Genomic DNA, 24,913 nt, shown 5'->3' with positions numbered 1-24,913 from the left:
ATGAAGGCAGAGTAAAAGCAGTGTTCTCCCAGGGATCAGAACTTCTCAGAACAGACAGAGAAATATTCCCCATACCCTGAGATGCAACACCAGGAAATTGTGACAGAGCCACAGATCCCCTCCCCGCCTTTCTCACCACCTCGAGCTAAACCAGCAGCTGCTTTTCTGTGTGTTTGGGCCTAAAAATCCTAAAAATTCCGGAGCGTTCCTTGGGAATCCTTCCCTCCTTTGCTGTTTTTGCCTCCCCAGAACGGCGGTGTGAGCTGGAGCGACGAAGGCGACGGCTGCCGGGGAAGGGAAATCTCCCGAGACTTTGCCAAGGTCTGTCCGGGCACTTTGGGAAATTTGGGGAACTTGGGAAATTTGGGGAACTTGGGAAATTTGGGGAATCCTCCCCCTGATCCATGGCAGAGCCCTCCCTGCAGGGAATTTATGGGAAAACCACTTTGTCCTGCAGTTTGGGGCTGCTTTGTTGCCTTGTATGGGGTTACAATATTTAATTCTTATTGAAATAAGAATTAACAACCAGATTTTGGATATTTAAAGGCTTTAATCCAGTTTTTCTCCAGCTGGGAGAAGAATATTCTCCCTTTGGAATGCTGTGCTTGTGGATTTGAATGTGTCACAGCAGCTGGAGTTTAAACTAAGGCAGCTGAGCTCTTCCAGGGCTTCCCAGGAATCCAGCCCCAAAAGGCCTAGGGAACTTCATTTTAATGACTTGGGCATTTCAAGCCCAAATTATAAATAATAAATATTTATAAATATTTCTATTTTGGAAAATATTTCTATTTTAGAAAAGATTTCTATTTTATCAATATTTCTATAAATAGAACCTAAAATTCCTATTTTATGAATAAATTTTATAAATATTTATTATATATAATAGAAACACACATTATTTATAAATAAATAAAAATTATAAATAGTAAATTATTCCTGTAGCAGATAAATTCTGGGCTGATTTCTGGCATTCCTGAAGGCTTTTGGTTTATTTGGAAGCAGGATCTGTTTCGGGGAATCCATTTGATTTCTGGGGATCCATTCAATTCCTGAGGATCCTTTCCATTTCTGGAAATCCATTCCATTTCTGGGGATCCCATTCAATTTCTGGTGTTCTTTTTCATTCCTGGGGATCCTTTCCATTCCTGGGATCCATTCCATTTCAGGGAATCCATTTGATTTCTGGGGATCCATTCCATTTCTGGGATTCTTTTCCATTTCTGGGGATATTTTCTAGCTCTGGGAATCCATTCAGTTCCTGGGGATCTGTTCCATTTCTGGGGATCCATTCAATTTCTGGAATCCTTTCCATTTCTGGGGTTCTTTTCCAGCTCTGTGAATCAATTTCATTTCTGGGAATCCTTTCCAGCTCTGGGGATCCATTTCATTTCTGGGAATCCTTTCCAGCTCTGGGGATCCATTTCATTTCTGGGAATCCTTTCCAGCTCTGGGGATCCATTCCATTTGGGGAATCCATTTGATTTCTGGGGATCCATTCCATTTCTGGGGTTCTTTTCCAGCTCTGTGAATCCATTCCATTCCTGGGGTTCCATTCAATTTCTGGGCATGTTTTTCATTTTCTTTTCCATTCTTGGGGATCCATTTCCATTCTTGGGGATCCATTCAGTTTCTGGGGAATCCACTCCATCTCTGGGAATCCTTTCCATCTCTGGGGTTCTTTTCCAGCTCTGGGGATCCTTTCAATTTCTGGGAATCTATTCCATCTCTGGGGATCCATTCCATTTCTGGGAACCTTTCCCTTTCTGGGGATCCATTCCATCTCTGGGGATCGATTCCATTCCTGGGAATCTATTCCATCCCTGGGAATCTATTCCATTCCTGGGAATCTATTCCATCCCCGGGCATGCTTTCCATTCCTGGGGATCTATTCCATTCCTGGGGATCCTTTCAATTTCTGGAGTTCTTTCCCAGCTCTGGGGATCCGTTTCATTTCTGGGAATCCTTTCCAGCTCTGGGGATCCATTCCATTTCTTGACATGTTTTTAATTTTCATTTTCTTTTCCATTCCTGGGAATCCATTCAGTTTCTGGGGATCCTTCCCATTTCTGGGAATCTGTTCCATATCTGGGGCTCCATTCAATTTCTGGAATCCTTTCAGTTTCTGGGGTTCTTTTCCAGCTCTGGGGATCCATTCCATTTTGGGGAATCCATTCAGTCTCTGGGGACCCTTTCCAGCTCTGGGGATCTTTCCTGGCTCTGGGGATCCATTCCATGTCTGGGGATCCATTCCATTTCTGGGAATCCATTCCCTTTCTGGGGATCCATTCCATCCCTGGGCTCCACTCCATCTCTGGGGATCCTTTCCATTTCTTAGAATCCATTCCGTTTCTGGGGATCCATTCCCTTTCTGGGGATCCATTCCATCCCTGGGCTCCATTCCATCTCTGGGGATCCTTTCTATTCCTGGGGCTCCATTCCATCTCTGGGGATCCATTCCCTTTCTGGAATCCTTTCCATCTCTGGAATCCTTTCTGTTTCTCAGAATCCTTTCCATCTCTGTGAATCAATTCCATCTCTGGAATCCTTTCCATCTCTGGGGATCCATTCCATCTCTGGAAGCCTTTCCATCTCTGGGGATCCATTCCATCTCTGGGGATCCATTCCACCTCTGGAATCCTTTCCATCTCTGGGGATCCATTCCACCTCTGGAATCCTTTCCATCTCTGGGGATCCATTCCAGCTCTGGGGCTCCATTCCATCTCTGGAATCCTTTCCAGCTCTGGAATCCTTTCCATCTCTGGAATCCTTTCCAGCTCTGGAATCCTTTCCAGCTCTGGAATCCTTTCCATCTCTGGGGCTCCATTCCATCTCTGGGGATCCATTCCCTTTCTGGGGATCCATTCCATCTCTGGAATCCTTTCCATCTCTGGGGATCCATTCCATCTCTGGAATCCTTTCCATCTCTGGAATCCTTTCCATCTCTGGAATCCTTTCCAGCTCTGGAATCCTTTCCATCTCTGGGGATCCATTCCATCTCTGGGGATCCATTCCAGCTCTGGGGCTCCATTCCATGTCTGGGATCCTTTCCATCTCTGGAATCCTTTCCATCTCTGGGGATCCATTCCATCTCTGGAATCCTTTCCACCTCTGGAATCCTTTCCATCTCTGGGGATCCATTCCATCTCTGGGGATCCATTCCATCTCTGGGGATCCATTCCATCCCTGGGGCCCCTTTCCATCCCTGGAATCCTTTCCATCTCTGGGGATCCATTCCATCTCTGGAATCCTTTCCATCTCTGGGGATCCTTTCCATCTCTGGAATCCTTTCCACCTCTGGAATCCTTTCCACCTCTGGAATCCTTTCCACCTCTGGGGATCCATTCCACCTCTGGAATCCTTTCCATCTCTGGAATCCTTTCCACCTCTGGAATCCTTTCCATCTCTGGGGATCCATTCCCTTTCTGGGGATCCTTTCCACCTCTGGAATCCTTTCCATCTCTGGGGATCCATTCCCTTTCTGGGGATCCTTTCCACCTCTGGGGATCCATTCCATCTCTGGAATCCTTTCCACCTCTGGAATCCTTTCCACCTCTGGGGATCCATTCCATCTCTGGAATCCTTTCCACCTCTGGGGATCCTTTCCATCTCTGGGGATCCATTCCCTTTCTGGGGCTCCATTCCATCTCTGGGGATCCTTTCCATCTCTGGGGATCCTTTCCAGCTCTGGAATCCTTTCCACCTCTGGAATCCTTTCCACCTCTGGGGATCCATTCCATCTCTGGAATCCTTTCCACCTCTGGAATCCTTTCCACCTCTGGGGATCCATTCCCTTTCTGGGGATCCTTTCCACCTCTGGAATCCTTTCCATCCCTGGGGCTCCACTCCAGCCATGGCCCCCCAGCCCCCGGGTCCCTGTCCGTGTCTCCCCTCTCTGCCTGTGCTTTCCTCCCCGCTGGACGAGGGCAGAATTCCGGAATGTTCCGTCTCCCCGGGAGCTGTGGCCTGACTTTGGCTCGTTGCCCGCAGCTCTACGAACTGGACAGCGATCCCGAGCGCAAGGAGTTCCTGGATGACCTCTTCATCTTCATGCAGAAGAGGGGTGAGTGAATTTCCTTGGGCTCCAGGGCTGACCCAGGCCAGGAGAGGGGATTCTTCCACAATCCTGCCACCTGGGGCATTGCCCTTGGCATCTGGGGACAGCAGTAGGGAAGATCTGCCCCTTAAATTAAATAAAATTAATTTAAAATGAATTTAAATTGAATTAATTTAAAATGAATTTAAATTGAATTAATTTAAAATTAACTTAAAATGAATTAATTTTCAATTAATTTAAATTGAATTAATTTAAAATTAATTTAAATAAAATTAATTTTAAGTTAATTTTAATTGAATTAATTTTAAATGAATTTAAATTGAATTAATTTTGAATTAATTTTAATTGAATTCATTGAAAATTCATTTAAATAGAATTAATTTAAAATTAATTTAAATTGAATTAATTTTAAATTAATTTAAATAGAATTAATTTTGAATTAATTTTAATTGAATTCATTGAAAATTAATTTAAATTGAATTAATTTTAAATTCCTTTTAATTGAATTAATTGAAAATTAATTTAGTTTAAATTAATTTTAAATTAATTTTAATTGAATTGATTGAAAATTAATTTAATTTAAATTATATTAATTTAATTAATTTGAATTAAATTACATTAAATTCGCCTTCAATCTCTTCCCTTTCTGATGTAGTGCTGGTGTTTCCATGCCCTGAAAATCCCAGGCACCTTTTCCTGGGAATTCCCAGGGTGCCAGTGATCCCAATCCAGTTCTCAGAGCAGACTGGTGATAATTCAAATATCTTTCATTGGGGCGGTGGGTAACAGAAGCACCTCGGAACGTTTGGGGTGCCCTCCAGGGGTGTCAGTGGCCCAGGGAGGGCTCTGGTGGCCCTGAGGTGTCAGTGGCACAGAGCAAAGTGTTTCCAACATCCCACTCCCAGGCTCAGGAGCTTCCTGATTCCCAAAAACCCCAAATCCAGCTCCTCTCCTGAGGGGAAACTGTTTTTAAAACCCCAATCCCAGACTCAAGAGCTGTCTTTTTCCTAAAAAACCCCAAATCCAGCTCCTCTCCCAAGAACAAAGTGTTTCCAACATCCCAGTCCCAGGCTCAGGAGCTGCCTGGTTCCCAAAAAAAAAAACCCAAATCCAGCTCCTCTCCTGAAGGGAAAGTGTTTCCAACATCCCAATCCCAGGCTGAAGAGCTGCCTGGTTCCCAAAAACCCCAAATCCAGCTCCTCTCCTGAGGGGAAAGTGTTTTTAAAACCCCAATCCCAGGCTCAGGAGCTGCCTGGTTCCCAAAAAACCCCAAATCCAGCTCCTCTCCCAAGAGCAAAGTGTTTCCAACATCCCAATCCCAGGCTGAAGAGCTGCCTGGTTCCCAAAAAAACCCCAAATCCAGCTCCTCTCCTGAGGGGAAAGCGTTTTTAAAACCCCAATCCCAGGCTGAAGAGCTGCCTGGTTGCTAAAAAAACCCAAATCCAGCTCCTCTCCTGAGGGGAAAGTGTTTCTGACATCCCAATCCCAGACTCAAGAGCTGTCTTTTTCCTAAAAAACCCCAAATCCAGCTCCTCTCCCAAGAGCAAAGTGTTTCTGACATCCCAATCCCAGGCTGAAGAGCTGCCTGGTTCCAAAAAAAAAAAACCCCAAATCCAGCTCCTCTCCTGAAGGGAAAGTATTTTTAAAATCCCAATCCCAGGCCGAAGAGCTGCCTGGTTGCTAAAAAAAACCAAATCCAGCTCCTCTCCTGAGGGCAGAGTGTTTCCAACATCCCAATCCCAGGCTGAAGAGCTTCCTGATTCCCAAAAGCCCCAAATCCAGCTCCTCTCCTGAGGGCAAAGTGTTTCTGACATCCCAATCCCAGGCTCAGGAGCTGCCTGGTTCCCAAAAAACCCCAAATCCAGCTCCTCTCCCAAGAACAAAGTGTTCCTAATATCCCAATCCCAGGCTGAAGAGCTTCCTGATTCCCAAAAAACCCCAAATCCAGCTCCTCTCCCAAGAGCAAAGTGTTTCCAACATCCCAATCCCAGGCTGAAGAGCTGCCTGGTTCCCAAGAAAACCCCAAATCCAGCTCCTCTCCTGAGGGGAAAGTGTTTCTGACATCCCAGTCCCAGACTCAAGAGCTGCCTGGTTCCCAAAAAACCCTAAATCCAACTCCTCTCCCAAGAACAAAGTGTTCCTAACATCCCAGTCCCAGGCTCAGGAGCTGCCTGGTTCCCAAAAAAAAAAACCCAAATCCAGCTCCTCTCCTGAGGGCAAAGTGTTTCCAACATCCCAATCCCAGGCTGAAGAGCTGCCTGGTTCCCAAAAAAACCCCAAATCCAGCTCCTCTCCTGAGGGGAAACTGTTTTTAAAACCCCAATCCCAGACTCAAGAGCTGTCTTTTTCCTAAAAAACCCCAAATCCAGCTCCTCTCCCAAGAGCAAAGTGTTCCTAACATCCCAGTCCCAGGCTCAGGAGCTGCCTGGTTCCCAAAAAACCCCAAATCCAGCTCCTCTCCAGAGAGCAAAGTGTGAAGAGCTGCTCAATTTGCACCTGGTGTCTGTGGGGCCGGGCAGCAGCTCTGCCAATAAAAATCCCGCTGTAAAAACCTAAAATCGGGGATTTGCTGCTGTCCAGGAGGAGCTGAGGGATCAGAAACTGCAAAGATTAATGGGATTTCACAGGAGCTGCAGGGATGAAAAGGCTGGGATGTTTTGGGATGCCCCTGGGAAGGGGCAGCCGTGGAAAAGCTCTAACACAGATCAGATGTGTAGGGCTGTCCCCAGGAGCCATAAAAGGGCCCTGGAGCAGCAGAAACCTTGGAAGGGGACAGCAGAGGGGGGCTGGCACTGGCTTTTGTGGGGTTTTGTGCCTGGGATGGGACAGCAGAGAGGGGCTGGCACTGGCCTTTGTGGGGTTTTGTGCCTGGGAGGGGACACCAGAGAGGGGCTGGCACTGGCCTTTGTGGGGTTTTGTGCCTGGGAGGGGACAGCAGAGGGGAGCTGGCACTGGCCTTTGTGGGGTTTTGTGCCTGGGATGGGACAGCAGAGAGGGGTTGGCACTGGCTTTTGTGGGGTTTTGTGCCTGGGAGGGGACAGCAGAGGGAGGGTGAGACAGCAGGGCTAGGGGTGATGCCTTGGGAAGGCTGAGCTAGAACCGAGACTAGACTGAGCTCAAGAATAAAGCAGGGATTTATTAAAAGGATTTCCTCAATGGAGCCACCTTGGGCAGCACAAGAGCCCAGCCAGGGCTGCACCCAGGTGAACCCAAATGGTCCCAAAATGTAAAATTGGTCATGAGGTGTCTCACTTTTATGAGTTCTGCTCCATTTGCATATTGGAGTTAATTGTCTAATTCCAACTTTAGGTTATGAATCCCATCCTGCTTGTTTTTCTGTCTTCAGTCAATGATTGCAGCTCTCCATGGGATCCCCAGGGCAGGATCAGGGATTGCAGCTCTCCATGGGATCCCCAGGGCCGGATCAGGGATTGCAGCTCTCCATGGGATCCCCAGGGCAGGATCAGGGATTGCAGCTCTCCATGGGATCCCCAGGGCAGGATCAGGGATTGCAGCTCTCCATGGGATCCCCAGGGCAGGATCAGGGATTGCAGCTCTCCATGGGATCCCCAGGATCAGGGATTGCAGCTCTCCATGGGATCAGGGCAGGATCAGGGATTGCAGCTCTCCATGGGATCCCAAGGATCAGGGATTGCAGCTCTCCATGGGATCCCCAGGGCAGGATCAGGGATTGCAGCTCTCCATGGGATCCCCAGGATCAGGGATTGCAGCTCTCCATGGGATCCCCAGGATCAGGGATTGCAGCTCTCCATGGGATCCCCAGGATCAGGGATTGCAGCTCTCCATGGGATCCCCAGTGCAGGATCAGGGATTGCAGCTCTCCATGGGATCCCCAGGGCAGGATCAGGGATTGCAGCTCTCCATGGGATCCCCAGGGCAGGATCAGGGATTGCAGCTCTCCATGGGATCAGGGCAGGATCAGGGATTGCAGCTCTCCATGGGATCCCCAGGATCAGGGATTGCAGCTCTCCATGGGATCCCCAGGATCAGGGATTGCAGCTCTCCATGGGATCAGGGCAGGATCAGGGATTGCAGCTCTCCATGGGATTCCCAGGGCAGGATCAGGGATTGCAGCTCTCCATGGGATCCCCAGGGCAGGATCAGGGATTGCAGCTCTCCATGGGATCAGGGCAGGATCAGGAATTGCAGCTCTCCATGGGATCCCTGTTCCTTTTTATCCCAACTCTGGAGAACCAAACCCCATAAATCTCAGGCTGAACCCCTGAACCAGCCAGGATTTATCCTTGGAGAGGGATCTGAGCAAACCAGGAGCTGAGACAGCGCAGGGGTGCAGTCGATTTGCTGCTGTAAAATGAATTTTCCCTTTCTTCAGCTGGGAATTCCCACACCCCATGGAATTTCTGTGCCTCCCTTCAAAGGAACACAAAATTCTGCTTTTCTTGAGATTTGGCTCAGTATTATTTTAAATCACTGTGGGCTTTCCCAGTTTCCTGGGGAAAACCTGTTCCTTCTGGCTGCCTGATGCAGCATCTCCCCTGAACATATTTGGAGTGGGAAGAGCAGCTTTTTATTTACCTGCTCATGGCTTAAAAATGTCTCTTCCGTGCCTATTTTTCACTCCAGTGGGAGTGAAATATCCCATTTCAGTGGGATTTCAACGTCTCTGTGCTGAACAAACCCTGGGGATTCTCACCTCCTTTGTTCCTTGCTGTAAAATGGACACTTGTGGAGGAAATTGGATAGGGAGGGTGGGAGGTGGTTGGGAAAGCAGAGCTGGGTGTGATTAAATGCTCTTTGTGCAGGACAAGTCGTGGCTTAGGCTGCTGGAAATCCCTGTGTGGAAGGGAATCTCTGGCATGGAGGCCAAGCAAAGCCCTAAAATTCCCTGGAATTCTCCTCAAGCCCAGCTTTGGGGCAGTTTTGTTCAGTCTGCATCTGCAGGTTGAGGTGTGACTGCCAGCTCTGGCCAAGGGAGGGTGGAGGAGAGGAGAACAAAGCCCTGGGGTGGTGTGGGATGGGAGGGAGGGGGTGCTCCCAATTAATCCCTCAGCCGTGGATGTGCCAGACCCCCTTCCCCAGGTGATTCCTGGGTGTAATCCCAGCCATTCCAGGCTTTCCTGGGGCTCAGCCCCTCCAGGAGCTCCAGCGTGGGACAGAGGGGACACTGAGGTCCCTCTGGGTTAACCCCTTAGGCTCCCTAGAACAGGAAGCTACTAATGACACTTAGCAAATCAACAATTGTGCTTTTTTTAATAGTTTTGTTCAAGGCAGCTCCTTTTTCTTCAAGACTTTCTAATTCCCCAGTTGCTGCTTAATCCCTCTGATGGTTTCTTCTTTTTTTAAAGAAGCTTTGGAGCCAGTGCCCGTTACGTGTGGGTGATCTGGGCACGAGTGGGTGCACCCACGCTTGGCACCACGTTCTTCTCTTGGGCAGCTGCTGTTACCCACACCATTTGCCATTTGCCATTTACATCTCCACCCTGTGCTGCCCTGGTAGTTACTGCCCTCAGTCAATAGCAGGGGGGATCATTCTGACAGCATTTTCAAGTATTTCTCTAGCCCGCAGGATCGTGGCTGCAGCAGTGAGATGTGAGGCTGCATCTCGCCCCTGAAGGCTGCAGAATTCTCTCTTCAAGGGGGACATGTATTAAGCTGTAGTGTTGGAGGGTGCTCACATCAATAAGGCATAATTAAGAAACTCTCATCAGTCATCAGATGTGATTTTTAGGGTAACACAAAACTATTTTGCGAAGGACATCCTGTGAATTTCTGATAGTTGTAGGGGCCAAATCAGATATATCTACTGCAGTTCAAGAGATCAGGAAGGGGAAAAGGCTTTTCAAGGGAAAGACAGGTTGGATATTAGGAAAAAGTTTTTTATAGAAAGGGTGATAAAGTTCTGGAATGGCTGCCCAGGGAGGTGGTGCAGTCCCCATCCCTGGAGGTGTTTAACAAAGCCTGGATGTGGCACTGGGTGCCAGGGTTCAGTTGGGGTGTTGGGGCTCGGTTGGACTCAGTGACCTTGAAGGTCTCTTCCAACCTGGTCATTCTGTGAAATTCTGTGGGAGACATTCCCTCAAAGGCCAGAGATGTTGATGGCTCCAGTCAGCCTTCCTCTGGGAAACCCTTCATTCCAGAAACCTGGATTCTGGCTGCCTTTCTCCTCAGAAAACAAGGTGCCCTTGGGATGACTCTGCATCTTCCCTTTCCCAGTGGGAACAGACTCCTCGTGCCCTCATTTGGCTGGGATGAGCCAAATGATGAAGCTGGGATTGAGCCAAGTGATGGGGCTGGGATGAGCCAAATTATGTGGCTGGGGTGAGTGAAATTATGGGGCTAGGAAGAGCCAAATTATGGAGCTGGGATTGAGCCAAGTGATGGAGCTGGAATTGAGCCAAATTACAGAGCTGGGATGAGCCAAGTGATGGAGCTGGGAAGAGCCGAGTGATGGGGCTGGGATTGAGCCAAATTACAGAGCTAGGATGAGGCAAGTGATGGAGCTGGGATGAGCCAAGTGATGGAGCTGGGATTGAGCCAAGTAATGGGGCTGGGATTGAGCCAAATTACAGAGCTGGGATGAACCAAATTATGGGGCTGGGGTGAGTGAAATTATGGGGCTGGGAAGAGCCAAGTGATGGAGCTGGGATTGAGCCAAGTGATGGAGCTGGGATTGAGCCAAGTGATGGAGCTGGGAAGAGCCAAGTGATGGAGCTGGGATTGAGCCAAGTGATGGAGCTGGGATTGAGCCAAGTGATGGAGCTGGGATTGAGCCAAATTACAGAGCTGGGGTGAGCTAAATTATGGAGCTGGGTTGAACCAAGTGACAGAGCTGGGATGAGCCAAATTATGGGGCTGGGAAGAGCCAAGTGATGGAGCTGGGATGAGCCAAATTACAGAGCTGGGGTGAGGCAAGTGATGGGGCTGGGGTTCTGCTGAGAGGCAGAAGTTATTTTCCGAGGAAACTGAGAGAGGAGGAGGTTCCTGTGCCTCTGGGAGCCGGGCAGGGCTCGGGGCAGGAGGCTTGCAAGTACAGTAAAATGAGTTTACCATCAAAAGGCAACAAGTCTTGTGCCGTGGCCCCGGCTGCTGACCTTTCCCTCTGGAATTCTGCCCCCTGCCCCCGGGATCATTAATCCTGGCGCTGCCAGATGACAGTAATCCATCACAGCGCTGACAGCCCTGCCCGGCGCAGGATCCGCCGGGCTCTGCCCTTTCAGCCTTTCCTGTGGCAGCGCCGGGGGTTTCCAATAAAAACCTTCCTTTATCGCCTTCCCCGGGCAGGGCTGGGGGAGGAGGGGCACCGAATCCCTCTGGAAAACACCGGGAATTCACCGGGGCCGAACCCCGACCGGCTCTCTGCGGGATCTGCGGGGTGGCGTTGGGGCAGTGCTGGAGGAACACGTGGAAAATGGAATTATTGCAGCTCCTGGGAGCAGTTCTAAGGTTTCTCAGCTGCACAAAGGAATTTTATTTAGGGGTGGAAAGGCAGACTCGAGGTTTTATCTCAGTGGATTCATTTATATTCTCTGTGTAATAGAGTTTATAAATGCGTGTTTCTGTATAAAGCCCTGTTTAGCTGAGTTTATAAATGTGTGTTTCTGTCTAAATCTCGATTTAGCTGGGTTTACAAATGAAATTTCGAGGCACTTTGGTGCTGCTGAAAGCAAAGCTGAGGGAGGGAAGCTGTCCTGGGGGTGCTGAGGTGATGGAATTATTGCAGCTCCTGGGAGCAGTTCTGTCCCTGCTCTAAAGTTTCTCAGCTGCACAAAGGAATTTTATCATTTAACCAAACTCAAGGTTTTATCTCAGTGGATTAATTTATATTCTGTGTGTAAACACATTTAGCTGAGTTTATAAATGCATGTTTGTATATAAATCCCTGGTTAGGTGGGTTTATAAATGAAATTTCGAGGCACTTTGGTCCTGTTTAAAGCACGGCTGAGGGAGGGAAGGTGTCCTGGGCGTGCTGAGGTGGTTCAGGGAGGTCAGACCCTGTGGCTGTTCCTGCTCCAGCTGGGAGCAGCTCCCTGGAAGTGCTTCAGCCTTCATTCCCCAGGGATGCAGGTGATGTTTGTGCCTCTCCCAGGAGTATCTGGATTAATAATTTCTGTATTTTCCCAGCTGCTGAGCTGGGGAAGCCTGGAGGAAGGTAGAAGCATGTTTGGGGAAAGGCAGGGTATTAAAAAGCAGATATTTGTTAATATTTTCTGAGTTGCTGAGAGCTTTATCCATGGCTCTTCCCTTTCTCTGTCCATCCGGATGAGAGCTGCATGAAAGTCCCTGCTGGACAAGTGAATGCCATTCCCTAAATTGGATTGAGGAAACTGGGCTGGCTTTGGCTTCACCGTCCCCCAGCTGAGCAAAGGCTTTGCTGCTGTGGCTAATTAATAAAAGAAGAGGAATTTTGGGGTGTCCCGGGGGCTTTGGAAGGAAATATTTCCCTGTTTTCCCTGCGGGTGTGACTCAGGTGATGAGTGACAGCTGGAGGTAACTTGATCATGCCCTGATTCCCATTGCTGTCACCCTGAGACAAAATGGATGCCAGGGAAGAAAAACAGAGGAAATTGAGGGTTTTTGGGAGGAAGGGATGGAGCCACAGAGAGTTTGGAGGGTTTGGAATTCCCTCTGTGCTCCCTGAGGGATCTGTGCCCCTGAAATGTGGGATCTTCTCTGTGGGCAGGGAAGGGGCAAGAGGCTGGGACTGATATAAACTGCTACAAAACCTGATCAAACCGCCCCTGAGCGCTTTGAATCTGTGGGGTTTTCAGCCCTTTAGAGCTGCAAAAATGGGCTGTTTGATCCAGCATCTCGTTAACCTGTGGGAATTGGCACCACGAGCTAATAGTGCCTAATGGGATTCCCAAAGAAAAGACAGGGAAAAAAATTCCCCTGACATCTGCAGGGCCCGGCTCCTTTCATGGCACGGAATAAACCCGTTTATAGGGCCATAAACGGGGGAGCAGGGGCTGCCAGCAGTGGACTGGGGATTCCACAATTGTCCCCTACCCCCCTCCCAGCCTTCCTGCCAGGCTGGGGCTGCCCATTGTGGGGACAGGATGGGCTGGGCGGCCCTTTGATCCAGGACAGAGTTTCCCAGGCCAAATAAAAGCTCTGCCACTTCAGCTTTTTATTATTCCTTCTTCCTCTCCGTGCCTAAATCCCCTTCGTTTGGGCGTTGGCACTTTCAGGAGCTGCCAAAGGGGTGCCGACAGGTTAAAAATCAGATTTTCTTCCACATTAACCCAAAATACACAGAAGGATGGAGCAGGACCTGGTTTTGGGATGCAGGGAATTGTTTGGGAGCACATCAGGGAATTGTTTGGGAGCACATTCAGGGAAAACGAGTGGGAGGCTGGAAGCTCTGTGGAAGGAGCAGCCTTTATTTACCTCTCCAGGTTGTTCCAAGTGCTGAACATGTGAGGGAGGATGGAATTCTGTGGGGGAGAGATGTTCTCCAGCGCTGATTCCCTTGGTTCTGCTGTTCCCAGGCAAACAGCACATGCTGGGGGATGAGGGAGCGTGTTTATCCAAGGATTTTAACCCTGAGCTCATAAAACTCACTCAATAGTCCCAACTTCCCCTCTTTCTATTCCAGGAGCTGCAGGTTTTTATTGCTCTGCTAATTCCCTTTGCCCACAGGAAAGGGTTTTCCATGGAAAGGCCTCGAGCCAAGCTACAAATTCCCTGAATTTCCTGTTAGGACGGAGAGAGCTGGATCCCCCTCCAAGCTGCCCTCACCCTTTCTGTGCTCCTTTTTTTCCAGGAACTCCCATCAACAGGATCCCCATCATGGCCAAGCAGATCCTGGACCTCTACATGCTCTACAAGCTGGTGACGGAGAAGGGCGGGCTGGTGGAGATCATCAACAAGAAGATCTGGAGGGAGATCACCAAAGGCCTTAACCTGCCCACCTCCATCACCAGCGCCGCCTTCACCCTGCGCACCCAGTGAGCTCCAGTCCCCTTCTGGCATATTTATCTCTTACTGGGCATTTGCTCTTGGATATTTGCTGTTACTGGGTATTTAGCTGTTGTTGGGTGGTTATTATCATATTAGGTGTTTGTGTTGGTAGATGCTTATCTGTTATTAAATACCTGTTGTTAGTCATTGTTGTTAGGAAATTATTAGTACTAAGTATTATTTAATGCTTTTTCTCTTCAAGCTTGGTCTTATAAGCTCGCAGAGATAAGCATTGTGCCCTTGTGATAGCTCAGCGACTTCAGGTGGCATAAAAGAAGCAGGATGGCTCTTGTGACAGTGCTGGAAGCAAAAAAATTCAATAAAGGCAAAATAAAAAAGCTCTTTACAGAGAAAAACCGAGCCAGGGCAAGAGGTTCTTGCTCCTGCTAAAACACTTCACAAAAGCCATTTGCTTCTTTTGTTCTCTTCTTTTTCTAGGGAATTGCTCAGGCGGGACTTTTTGGCTCTTGTCTAATTAGCTGTCCTTAGGTTTGAGGTGAAGTCCCCAAGGTCCTATGAGGTGTCTTTTAACCAAATTGAGGAGAGAAACTTCTGGGCTTTTTTTCCTTTTTGAGGAGACAAAGGGTGACTTGTTTACTCTGTCAACAGGGGGCTCTATTAGTAAAATATATAATATGCAGAGTTAGACTATAGAAAATACAATATAATTAATATAAAATTATTATATTATATTATATTATATTATATTATATTATATTATATTATATTATATTAATGATATAAGATAATATAAGATAATATAAGAATTAGTAGTATTATTAGTAAATATTTAGAATAGACACTCGACAAGGTAAAGCCCCTAAAGGGGGGAAATGATGCCTCAGCTTTAGGAGCTCCTGAAGGGAATTTTCACTCTCACCTCCCTCCAGCCTTGCCTTTTTACCTCCTTTTTTCAGTTGTGAGGGAATTCTGGATGGTTCTTTGAGGATATTTTCAGTTGTGAGGGAATTCTGGGTGATTTGTAGATAATAATTCAATTGTGAGGGAATTCTGGATGATTTATAGACAATAATTAAATTGTGAGGGAATTCTGAATGATTTATAGACAATAATTGTAAGGGAATTCTGGATGATTTATAGACAATAATTAAATTGTGAGGGAATTCTGGATGATTTATAGAAAATATTTCAGTTGTGAGGGAATTCTGGATGATTTATAGAGGATATTTGAGTTGTGAGGCAGTTCTGTGTGATTTATAGATGATATTTCAGTTCTGAGGGAATTCTGGATAGTTTATAAACAATATTTCTGTTTTGAGGGAATTCTTGCTAATTCTTAGTTGGTATTTCAGTTTTGAGGGAATTCTGGGTGATTTGTAGGTAATATTTCAGTTGTGAGAGAATTCTGGATAGTTTATAGATAAGATGTCAATTGTGAGGGAAATCTGGGTGACTTATGGATGATATTTCAATTGTGAAGGAATTCTGGATGATTTAGTGAGGATATTTCAGTTGTGAGGGAATTCTGAATGGTTTATAGATTATATTTAAATTCTGAGGGAATTCTGTGCGATTTATAAAGGATATTTCAGTTTTGAGGGAATTCTGGGTGATTTATAAATAATAATTCAGTTGTGAGGGAATTCTGGGTGATTTATGGATAATAGCTCAGTTGTGAGGGAATTCTGGATGATTTTAGATAATAATTCAATTGTGAGGGAATTGTGGGTGATTTTTTGAGGATATTTCCGTTGTGAGGGGATTCTTGATGATCCTTTGAGGATATTCCACTTGAGTGTGTAATTTATAGCTGATATTTTAATTGTGAGGGAATTGTGGATGATTCTTTGAGGATATTTCAGTTCTGAGGGAATTCTGGATGATCCTTTGAGGATATTTCAGTTGGGAGGAAATTTTGGTTGATTTATAGACAATATTTCAATTTTCAGGGAATTCTGTGCGATTTTTATAGACTATAGTTAAATTGTGAGAGAATTCTGGGTGATTTATAAATAATGATTCAGTTGTGAAGGAATTCTGGATGATTTATAATCAGTATTTCATTTGTGAGGGAATTCTGAATGATTATTTGAGAATATTTCAGTTGTGACAGATTTCTGGGTGATCTTTGAGGATATTTCAGTTGGGAGGGAATTTTGGATGATTCTTTGAGGATATTTCAGTTGAGAGGGAATTTTGATTGATTTATAGGCAATATTTCACTTTTCAGGGAATTCTGTGTGATTTATAGACTATAGTTGAATTGTGAGGGAATTCTGGGTGATTTATAAATAATGATTCAGTTCTGAGGGAATTCTGGATGATTTATAGTCAGTATTTAATTTGTGAGTGAATTCTGAATTATTTATAGAGGTTCTTTAATTTGTGAGGGAATACTGGGTGATTTATTGATGATATTTCAGTTGTGAGGGAATTCTGGATGATTTATAGAAGATATTTCAGTTGGGAGGGAATCTTGGTTGATTTATAGACAATGTTTCAATTCTGAGGGAATCCTTTGCAAGTTGTAGACTGTGGTTAAATTGTGAGAGAATTCTGGGTGATTTATAGACAATAATTAAATTGTGAGGGAATTCTGGATGATTTATAGATAATAATTCAATTGTGAGGGAATTCTGGATGATTTATAGACAATAATTCAATTGTGAGGGAATTCTGGATGATTTATAGACAATAATTAAATTGTGAGGGAATTCTGGATGATTTATAGACAATAATTAAATTGTGAGGGAATTCTGGATGATTTATAGATAATAATTCAATTGTGAGGGAATTCTGGATGATTTATAGACAATAATTCAATTGTGAGGGAATTCTGGATGATTTATAGATAATATTTCAGTTCTGAGGGAATTCTGGATAGTTTATAAACAATATTTCTGTTTTGAGGGAATTCTTGCTAATTCTTAGTTGGTATTTCAGTTTTGAGGGAATTCTGGGTGATTTGTAGATAATATTTCAGTTGTGAGAGAATTCTGGATAGTTTATAGATAAGATGTCAATTGTGAGGGAAATCTGGGTGACTTATGGATGATATTTCAATTGTGAAGGAATTCTGGATGATTTAGTGAGGATATTTCAGTTGTGAGGGAATTCTGAATGGTTTATAGATTATATTTAAATTCTGAGGGAATTCTGTGCGATTTATAAAGGATATTTCAGTTGTGAGGGAATTCTGGGTGATTTATGGATAATAGCTCAGTTGTGAGGGAATTCTGGGTGATTTATGGATAATAGCTCAGTTGTGAGGGAATTCTGGATGATTTTAGATAATGATTCAATTGTGAGGGAATTGTGGGTGATTTTTGGAGGATATTTCCGTTGTGAGGGGATTCTTGATCCTTCCTTTGAGGATATTCCACTTGAGTGTGCAATTTATAGCTGATATTTTAATTGTGAGGGAATTGTGGATGATTCTTTGAGGCTATTTCAGTTCTGAGGGAATTCTGGGTGATCCTTTGAGGATATTTCAGTTGGGAGGGAATTTTGATTGATTTATAGACAATATTTCAATTTTCAGGGAATTCTGTGCAATTTATAGACTATAGTTAAATTGTGAGGGAATTCTGAGTGATTTATAAATAATGATTCATTTGTGAAGGAATTCTGGATGATTTATAGTCAGTATTTAATTTGTGAGTGAATTCTGAATTATTTATAGAGGTTCTTTAATTTGTGAGGGAATACTGGGTGATTTATTGATGATATTTCAGTTGTGAGGGAATTCTGGATGATTTATAGAAGATATTTCAGTTGGGAGGGAATCTTGGTTGATTTATAGACAATGTTTCAATTCTGAGGGAATCCTTTGCAAGTTGTAGACTGTGGTTAAATTGTGAGAGAATTCTGGGTGATTTATAAATAATGATTCAGTTGTGAGGGAATTCTGGATGATTTATAGTCAGTATTTCATTTGTGAGGGATTTCTGGATGGTTCTTTGAGGCTATTTCAGTTCTCAGAGAATTCTGCATGATCCTTCGAGGATATTTCAGTTGTGAGGGAATTTTGGTTGATTTATAGACAATATTTCAATTCTGAGGGAATTCTGTGCAATTTATAGACTATAGTTAAATTGTGAGAGAATTCTGGGTGATTTATAAATAATGATTCAGTTGTGAAGGAATTCTGGATGTTTTATAATCAGTATTTCATTTGTGAGGGAATTCTGAATGATTTATAGAGGACATTTCATTTGTGAGGGAATCCTGGGTGATTTATAGAGGATATTTCAGTTGTGAGGGAATTCTGGGTGATTTGTAGGTAATATTTCAGTTGTGAGAGAATTCTGGATGATCCTTTGAGGATATTTCAGTTGGGAGGGAATTTTGGTTGATTTATAGACAATATTTCAATTCTGAGGGAATTCTGTGCAATTTGTAGACTATAGTTAAATTGTGAGGGAATTCTGAGTGATTTATAAATAATGATTCATTTGTGAAGGAATTCTGGATGATTTATAGTCAGGATTTAATTTGTGAGTGAATTCTGAATTATTTATAGAGGTTCTTTAATTTGTGAGGGAATACTGGGTGATTTATTGATGATATTTCAGTTGTGAGGGAATTCTGGGTGATTTATAAAAGATATTTCAGTTGGGAGGGAATCTTGGTTGATTTATAGACAATGTTTCACTTTTCAGGGAATTCTTTGCAATTTGTAGACTGTGGTTAAATTGTGAGGGAATTCTGAGTGATTTATAAATAATGATTCAGTTGTGAAGGAATTCTGGATGATTTATAATCAGTATTTCATTTGTGAGGGAATTCTGGGTGATTTATAGTCAGTATTCATTTGTGAGGGAATTCTGAATGATTATTTGAGAATATTTCAATTGTGATAGATTTCTGGGTGATCTTTGCGGATATTTCATTTGGGAGGGAATTTTGGTTGATTTTTAGACAATATTTCACTTTTCAGGGAATTCTGTGTGATTTATAGACTATAGTTAAATTGTGAGGGAATTCTGGGTGATTTATAAATAATGATTCAGTTGTGAAGGAATTCTGGATGATTTATAACCAGTATTTCATTTGTGAGGGAATTCTGGGTGATTTATAGTCAGTATTCATTTGTGAGGGAATTCTGAATGATTATTTGAGAATATTTCGATTGTGATAGATTTCTGGGTGATCTTTGAGGATATTTCAGTTGGGAGGGAATTTTGGTTGATTTATAGACAATATTTAAATTTTCAGGGAATTCTGCGCAATTTATAGACTGTAGTTAAATTGTGAGGGAATTCTGGGTGGTTTATAAATAATGATTCAGTTGTGAGGGAATTCTGGATGATTTATAGACAATATTTCAGTAGTGATGGAATTCTGAATGATTTATAGATGGTATTTCAGTTTTGAGGGAATTTTGGATGATTTATTGTCAGTATTCCAGTTGTGAGGGAATTCTGGATGATCCTTTGAGGATATTCCAGTTGTGAGGGAATTCTGGATGATCCTTTGAGGATATTCCAGTTGTGAGGGAATTCTGGATGATCCTTTGAGGATATTCCAGTTGTGAGGGAATTCTGGATGATCCTTTGAGGATATTCCACTTGTGAGGGAATTCTGGATGATCCTTTGAGGATATTCCAGATGTGAGGGAATTCTGGTTGATTTGTAGACAATATTTTGATTGTGAGGCAATTCTGGATGATTTATAGGTGAAATTCCGGTTGTGAGGTAATTCCCACCCTTGTGAGATCAGGAATATCTAATGGCACATTTCCCTCCAAACACTGAGCGAATCCAGGCCGAGCTGTGCCTCCGAAGACGTCGGGACGCGTCTCCCTGTCCCCGTGCTGCCTGCGTGACCCCTCTCCGTGTCCCTCTCCCCAGGTACATGAAGTACCTCTACGCCTACGAGTGCGAGAAGAAGTCTCTGAGCTCCCCGGCCGAGCTCCAGGCCGCCATCGACGGCAACCGGCGCGAGGGCCGGCGGCCCAGCTACAGCTCCTCCCTGTTCAGCTACTCGCCCTCCACGCCGGGGCCTCCTTCCCTGCTGTCCCCCCCCAAAATCCGCTTCCCCATCATCGGCGTGGCGCCGGGCGGCGCCGCCGGCAACCCCCGCGTGTCGCCGGCCCTCAGGAAAGGTCAGCGCGGCGGCGGCGGTGGGGATGCGGGAGCTGGCGGTGGCGGTGGTGTTGGCAATGTCCCCTGGCTGAGCGACCCCTCCTCGCCCAGGTGACGGCGTGCCCCTGGCCGTGTCCATGCCGAGCCGCGTGGCCGTGCCGGTGACGCTGGGTGGCCAGCAGGCCGCCGCGGCGGCCAGGACGGCCACGCTGGAGCAGCTGAGGGAGCGGCTGGAGGCGGGAGAGCCCCCGGAGAAGAAGGTGCCGCGGATGACGGAGGAGGAGCAGCGGCTGGTGCAGCAGGCCCTGCAGCGCAACCTGTTCAGCATGGCCCGGCAGATCCCCATGAAGATCAAAATCAACGGGAAAGGTGAGGCACAGCGGGCTAAACTCCTCGGGAAGCAGCAGAGGGGGAAAGCTGCCAGCCTGGAATGTCACACACACACACACGGCTGGGTCACCTCTGGGGGGCCGCGGGCAGAGGGCATGGCACGGAGGAACTCGGGTGCAAGGTTTTGTTGGGTTTTCCTGCTGGGTTTATTCTCCAGCTCGTCCGAATCCAGCCCAGATTCAGGAGAAAAGGAGACTCAGGGGTGACCTTATCACTCTGTACAGCTCGCTGAAAGGTGGCTGTGCTCAGGTGAGGCTGGGCTCTTTCTCCAGGAACTGACAGAACCAGAGGATACAGCCTCAACTGCCCCAAGGGAAATACAGGCTGGATATTAGGAAAAAGTTATTTACAGAAAGAGTGATAAAGTTCTGGAGGTGGTGCAGTCCCCATCCCTGGGTGTGTTTAACAAAGCCTGGATGTGGCACTGGGTGCCAGGGTTCAGTTGGGGTGTTGGGGCTGGGTTGGACTCGGTGATCTGGAAGGTTTCTTCCATCCTGGTCATTCTGTGAAATTCTGTGAATTCTGTGACCTTTGTCACGTTCCCAAAGCTCCGAGCTTGTCAAGTTTGGCACAACTTGGAAGCAAGGGAAGAGCTCTTCTTGCTCCTTTGAGGTGCTTGGCCACAAATATGGGTGGGAAAGGTCAAAGCAGCTTCCTCTGAAGCAGCAATTCTTTTTTTTTTAGAACTTATTTCTTTTTTAGATTGTATTGCTTTTAAAAAATGTTCTTGTTTCTGGGCTTCTTCCCCAGCCTGTATTTAAACAATTCATCCTGAATCGTAGCAATGATTTCTGTGATGTCAGTGCTCCCAGTTCCTGGCAGCTCTGCATCCAACCAAATTCCACATCAAACCACAAGAGCCAGTGATAGGGAATACAAATTTTATCCAGGAGTGTTCGTTCCCTCTCACCTCGCTTCTGCTTTCCCACTGAACTTCCTAAATCCACGCGCTGGGAACCGTCGCAGTCCCTACAAACAGGAACATCCTGAGGATTCAGGGATGGGGTTCCCGCCTTGGTAGGGGCTGTCTTGTCTTCCATGTCCTCCTTTTCCCCACTGCACCGTAAAAACCAGGTGGAGCTTTGGGAGCTGCTCTGAGGGGTGGTTTTGATAAGCTCAGCGTGGCTTGGTAACAACATTTAGGTTCAATGTGGAGTTTTTAGGGAGGAGCAATCCCAAAATCCAGGCTCACCCTCATGGAGCTTCGGGAGCCTGCTGGAAGAGTTCCACACACACAGCTGCCCATCCCTGCCCAGGCTGGGGAAAATCCTGGTTTTCCTGGAGTGTCCCTGGCTTTTCCCTCCCTCCAGTGGCCGCTGGAGCTGCTGCAGTCGGAGCACAGCGAGCCACAACAAAACCCAGCTGGGAGTTAAATCCTTTGTGCTCCCAGCCCTTCCTTGGGACAGGAATGGGAATTTTGGAAACATTTCCCAATGCCAGCGGGCTCCCAGCCTCACCAAGGCCTTTCAGCACCTCTGTCCTCTTGTCCTGGAATGGTTTGCGTTGGAAGGGACCTCAAAGCCACGGGCAGGGACTTCCATGTCCCAGGGTGCTCCGAGCCCCGTCCCGCCTGGCCTCGGGCACTCCCAGGAATGTGGGCATTCTGTGGGGACTTCCCGCCCGCGGAGGGGACAAAGGGGCTGTGCTCAGCTCGGGGCAGTGCCGGGAGTGGGATCATTGCCCTCTAACTCTGCCTCCCTCCCTTCCTGGGACAAGACAAGGCCGACTCCGCTGCGGCGGCGCTGAACCTGTCCCCCAACGGCATCGGCAGCATCAACATGTCCGTGGAGATCAACGGCACCACCTACGCTGGTGAGAGCCCTGCTGGAACGGGACAGCCCAGGGACAGCCCTCCTGGGGGGAGGGACAGCCCTCCTGGGCATGGGACAGCCTTCCTGGGAATGGGGACAGCCCTTCTGAGCACGGGGACAGCCCTCCTGGGCACGGGGACAGCCCTCCTGAGCACGGGGACAGCCCTCCTTGGCGTGGGGACAGCCCTCCTGGGCATGGGGGAGCCCTCCTGGGAATGGGGACAGCCCTCCTGGGCATGGGGGAGCCCTCCTGGGAATGGGGACAGCCCTTCTGAGCACGGGGACAGTCCTCCTGGGGGGAGGGACAGCCCTCTTGAGCATGGGACAGCCTTCTTGGGCACGAGGACAGCCCTCCTGGGAATGGGGACAGCCCTTCTGAGCATGGGGACAGCCCTCCTGGGCATGGGAACAGCCCTCCTTGGCGTGGGGACAGCCCTCCTGGGCACGGGGGAGCCCTCCTGAGCATGGGGATAGCCCTCCTGGGAATGGGGACAACCGTCCTGGGCATGGGACAGCCCTCCTGGGAACAGGGACAGCCCTCCTGGGAATGGGGACAGCCCTCCTTGGCATGGGGACAGCCCTCCTGGGAATGGGGACAGCCCTCCTGGGCATGGGGAGAGCCCTCCTGGGCATGGGGACAGCCCTCCTGGGAATGGGGACAGCCCTCCTGGAAATGGGGGAGCCTTCCTGGGAATGGGGGAGCCCTCCTGGGAATGGGGACAGCCCTCCTGGGAATGGGGACAGCCCTCCTGGGCACAGGGGAGCCCTCCTGGGCATGGGGACAGCCCTCCTGGGGGGAGGGACAGCCCTCCCGGGCATGGGTGATCCCTCCTTGGGGTGGGATGGGGGTGGTCCCTGCCAAAAGGCAGCGGGAGGCAATTCTTGTTCACTGGACTGGGCAAGAGGAGTGCCTTTCCCTCGGTGATAGTGCTTAAAAATCTGAGGGAAGGGTTTTGAAATCCCCGTGGAAGCATTAATAGGAAGGAGAATTGTCCCTGTTCTGCTGAGGAGGGGCTTTGCTCGGCTCTCCCAGCAGGAATTGTCCCCTGGAGCAGTTCCTTTCTGCAGGCCACGCCTGCACATCCTTGGGCAAATCCCACGTGGGAAGCCTGGCACTGCCTGACCCTAACCCCCGCAGGCAGAACCCATTTGGGATCGGTTTCCTGTAGGGACAGGCTCCAGCTCCAGACACCCCTTCCCTGCTGAGCACAGGAGCCAGACCAGCCATCCCGAGCTGGGCTGGGCTCCTGGGGCTGGGAAAGCCTCCCCTGTGCCCAGCCTCACCCTCGGTGTGCCCACAGGGGTGCTGTTTGCCCAGAAGCCCGTGGTGCAGCTCCTGGCCGGCTCGGGCCCGCAGAGCTCGTGCAGCAGCAGCAGCAGCAGCAGCAGCAGCTCCCACTGCTCCCCCAGCCCTACCTCATCGCGGGGCACGCCCGGCGCAGAGCCCTCCACCAGCTGGTCCCTGTGACGGCCGCTGCCCCGGGAGTGCACACATACCTCACCTCAAGGAACCTGCTCTCGTGGCTGCAGCACCTGGAGGATGATGATGATGATGACGATGGTGGTGGTGGTGGTGGTGGTGATGGTGGTGATGGTGGTGAAACCTTTCCATGCCAGCGAGTTTTCCTTCATCGTCTCTTTGTCCGGCCTTTTTTTGGCTTTGTTCCACCCCTTTCCTTCCTCCCTTTTCCTCTTTGTTTCCTCCTCCTCCTCCTCCTCCTCCTCCTCCTCCCAGGGTGTGTGGTGTTCCCACGGAGGGGGGGCACACCTGGCGTTTCTCAATCAGGGATGGCTCTGGGGCCACAGCTCCTGGGATGTCACCAGGGCAGGGACAGGACTGGGGCTGGGAACCCTGGTTCTGCTGGAGCCCTGGTTCTGCTGGAACCCTGGTTCTGCTGGGACCCTGGTTCTGCTGGAACCCTGGTTCTGCTGGGAACCCTGGTTCTGCTGGGAACCCTGGTTCTCCTGGAGCCCTGGTTCTGCTGGGACCCTGGTTCTGCTGGAGCCCTGGTTCTGCTGGAGCCCTAGTTCTGCTGGGACCCTGGTTCTCCTGGAGCCCTGGTTCTGCTGGGACCCTGGTTCTGCTGGAGCCCTAGTTCTGCTGGGACCCTGGTTCTCCTGGAGCCCTGGTTCTGCTGGGACCCTGGTTCTGCTAGGAACCCTAGCTCTCCTGGAGCCCTGGTTCTGCTGGGACCCTGGTTCTCCTGGAGCCCTACTTCTGCTAGGAGCCCTAGTTCTGCTGGAGCCCTAGTTCTGCTGGGAGCCCTGGTCCTGCTGGAGCCCTGGTTCTGCTGGAGCCCTGTTTCTGCTGGGAACCAGGGGCCACCAGGGCTCTTCCCACTCACAACTCCATGTTTTGACAATCCTGAGAGCCGGGGGTGCCTGGCCCTGTCCTCCCGTGGCAATCTGCTCATGTCCCTTCCTGCTGTGTCCCCGTGTCCTCAGGGGAGGCTCCTGAGCCTCCCTCCTGCTCCTCTCCACGGTTCTGGCACCATCAGCTGCTTGATTCTGGCTGGTGCCACCTCCCCCCTCGAGTCCTGAATGTCCCCGAGTGTCCCTGAGGAGTGGCACGGACAGCCTGGGCGTGCTGGGGCTCGGTGTCCCCGCTCTGTCCCCGAAGCAGGGGCACTCGGGTTGGAGCAGGCTCCCTGGAGCAGCTCTGGAAGCT

The 24,913-nt window shown here is 48.1% G+C and overlaps 1 protein-coding gene across 1 annotated transcript; it reads left to right on the top strand.

Moving 5' to 3' along the window:
- Positions 1-24,269, top strand: LOC128813497 (AT-rich interactive domain-containing protein 3B-like). Its single transcript, XM_053988687.1, has 8 exons — positions 1-11; positions 204-321; positions 3,988-4,060; positions 13,800-13,983; positions 19,811-20,064; positions 20,156-20,413; positions 22,151-22,246; positions 23,547-24,269. The coding sequence occupies exons 1-8, from the start codon at positions 1-3 to the stop codon at positions 23,711-23,713; spliced, it is 1,161 nt and encodes a 386-aa protein (XP_053844662.1). The 3' UTR covers positions 23,714-24,269.
- The last annotated feature ends 644 nt before the right edge of the window (positions 24,270-24,913 follow it).

The sequence above is a fragment of the Vidua macroura genome, chromosome 12, assembly GCF_024509145.1.
Source record: "Vidua macroura isolate BioBank_ID:100142 chromosome 12, ASM2450914v1, whole genome shotgun sequence".
Classification (NCBI taxonomy): domain Eukaryota; kingdom Metazoa; phylum Chordata; class Aves; order Passeriformes; family Viduidae; genus Vidua; species Vidua macroura.
Note: the sequence above shows the minus strand (reverse complement) of the source record. Positions and strands in the feature narration are given on the sequence as shown.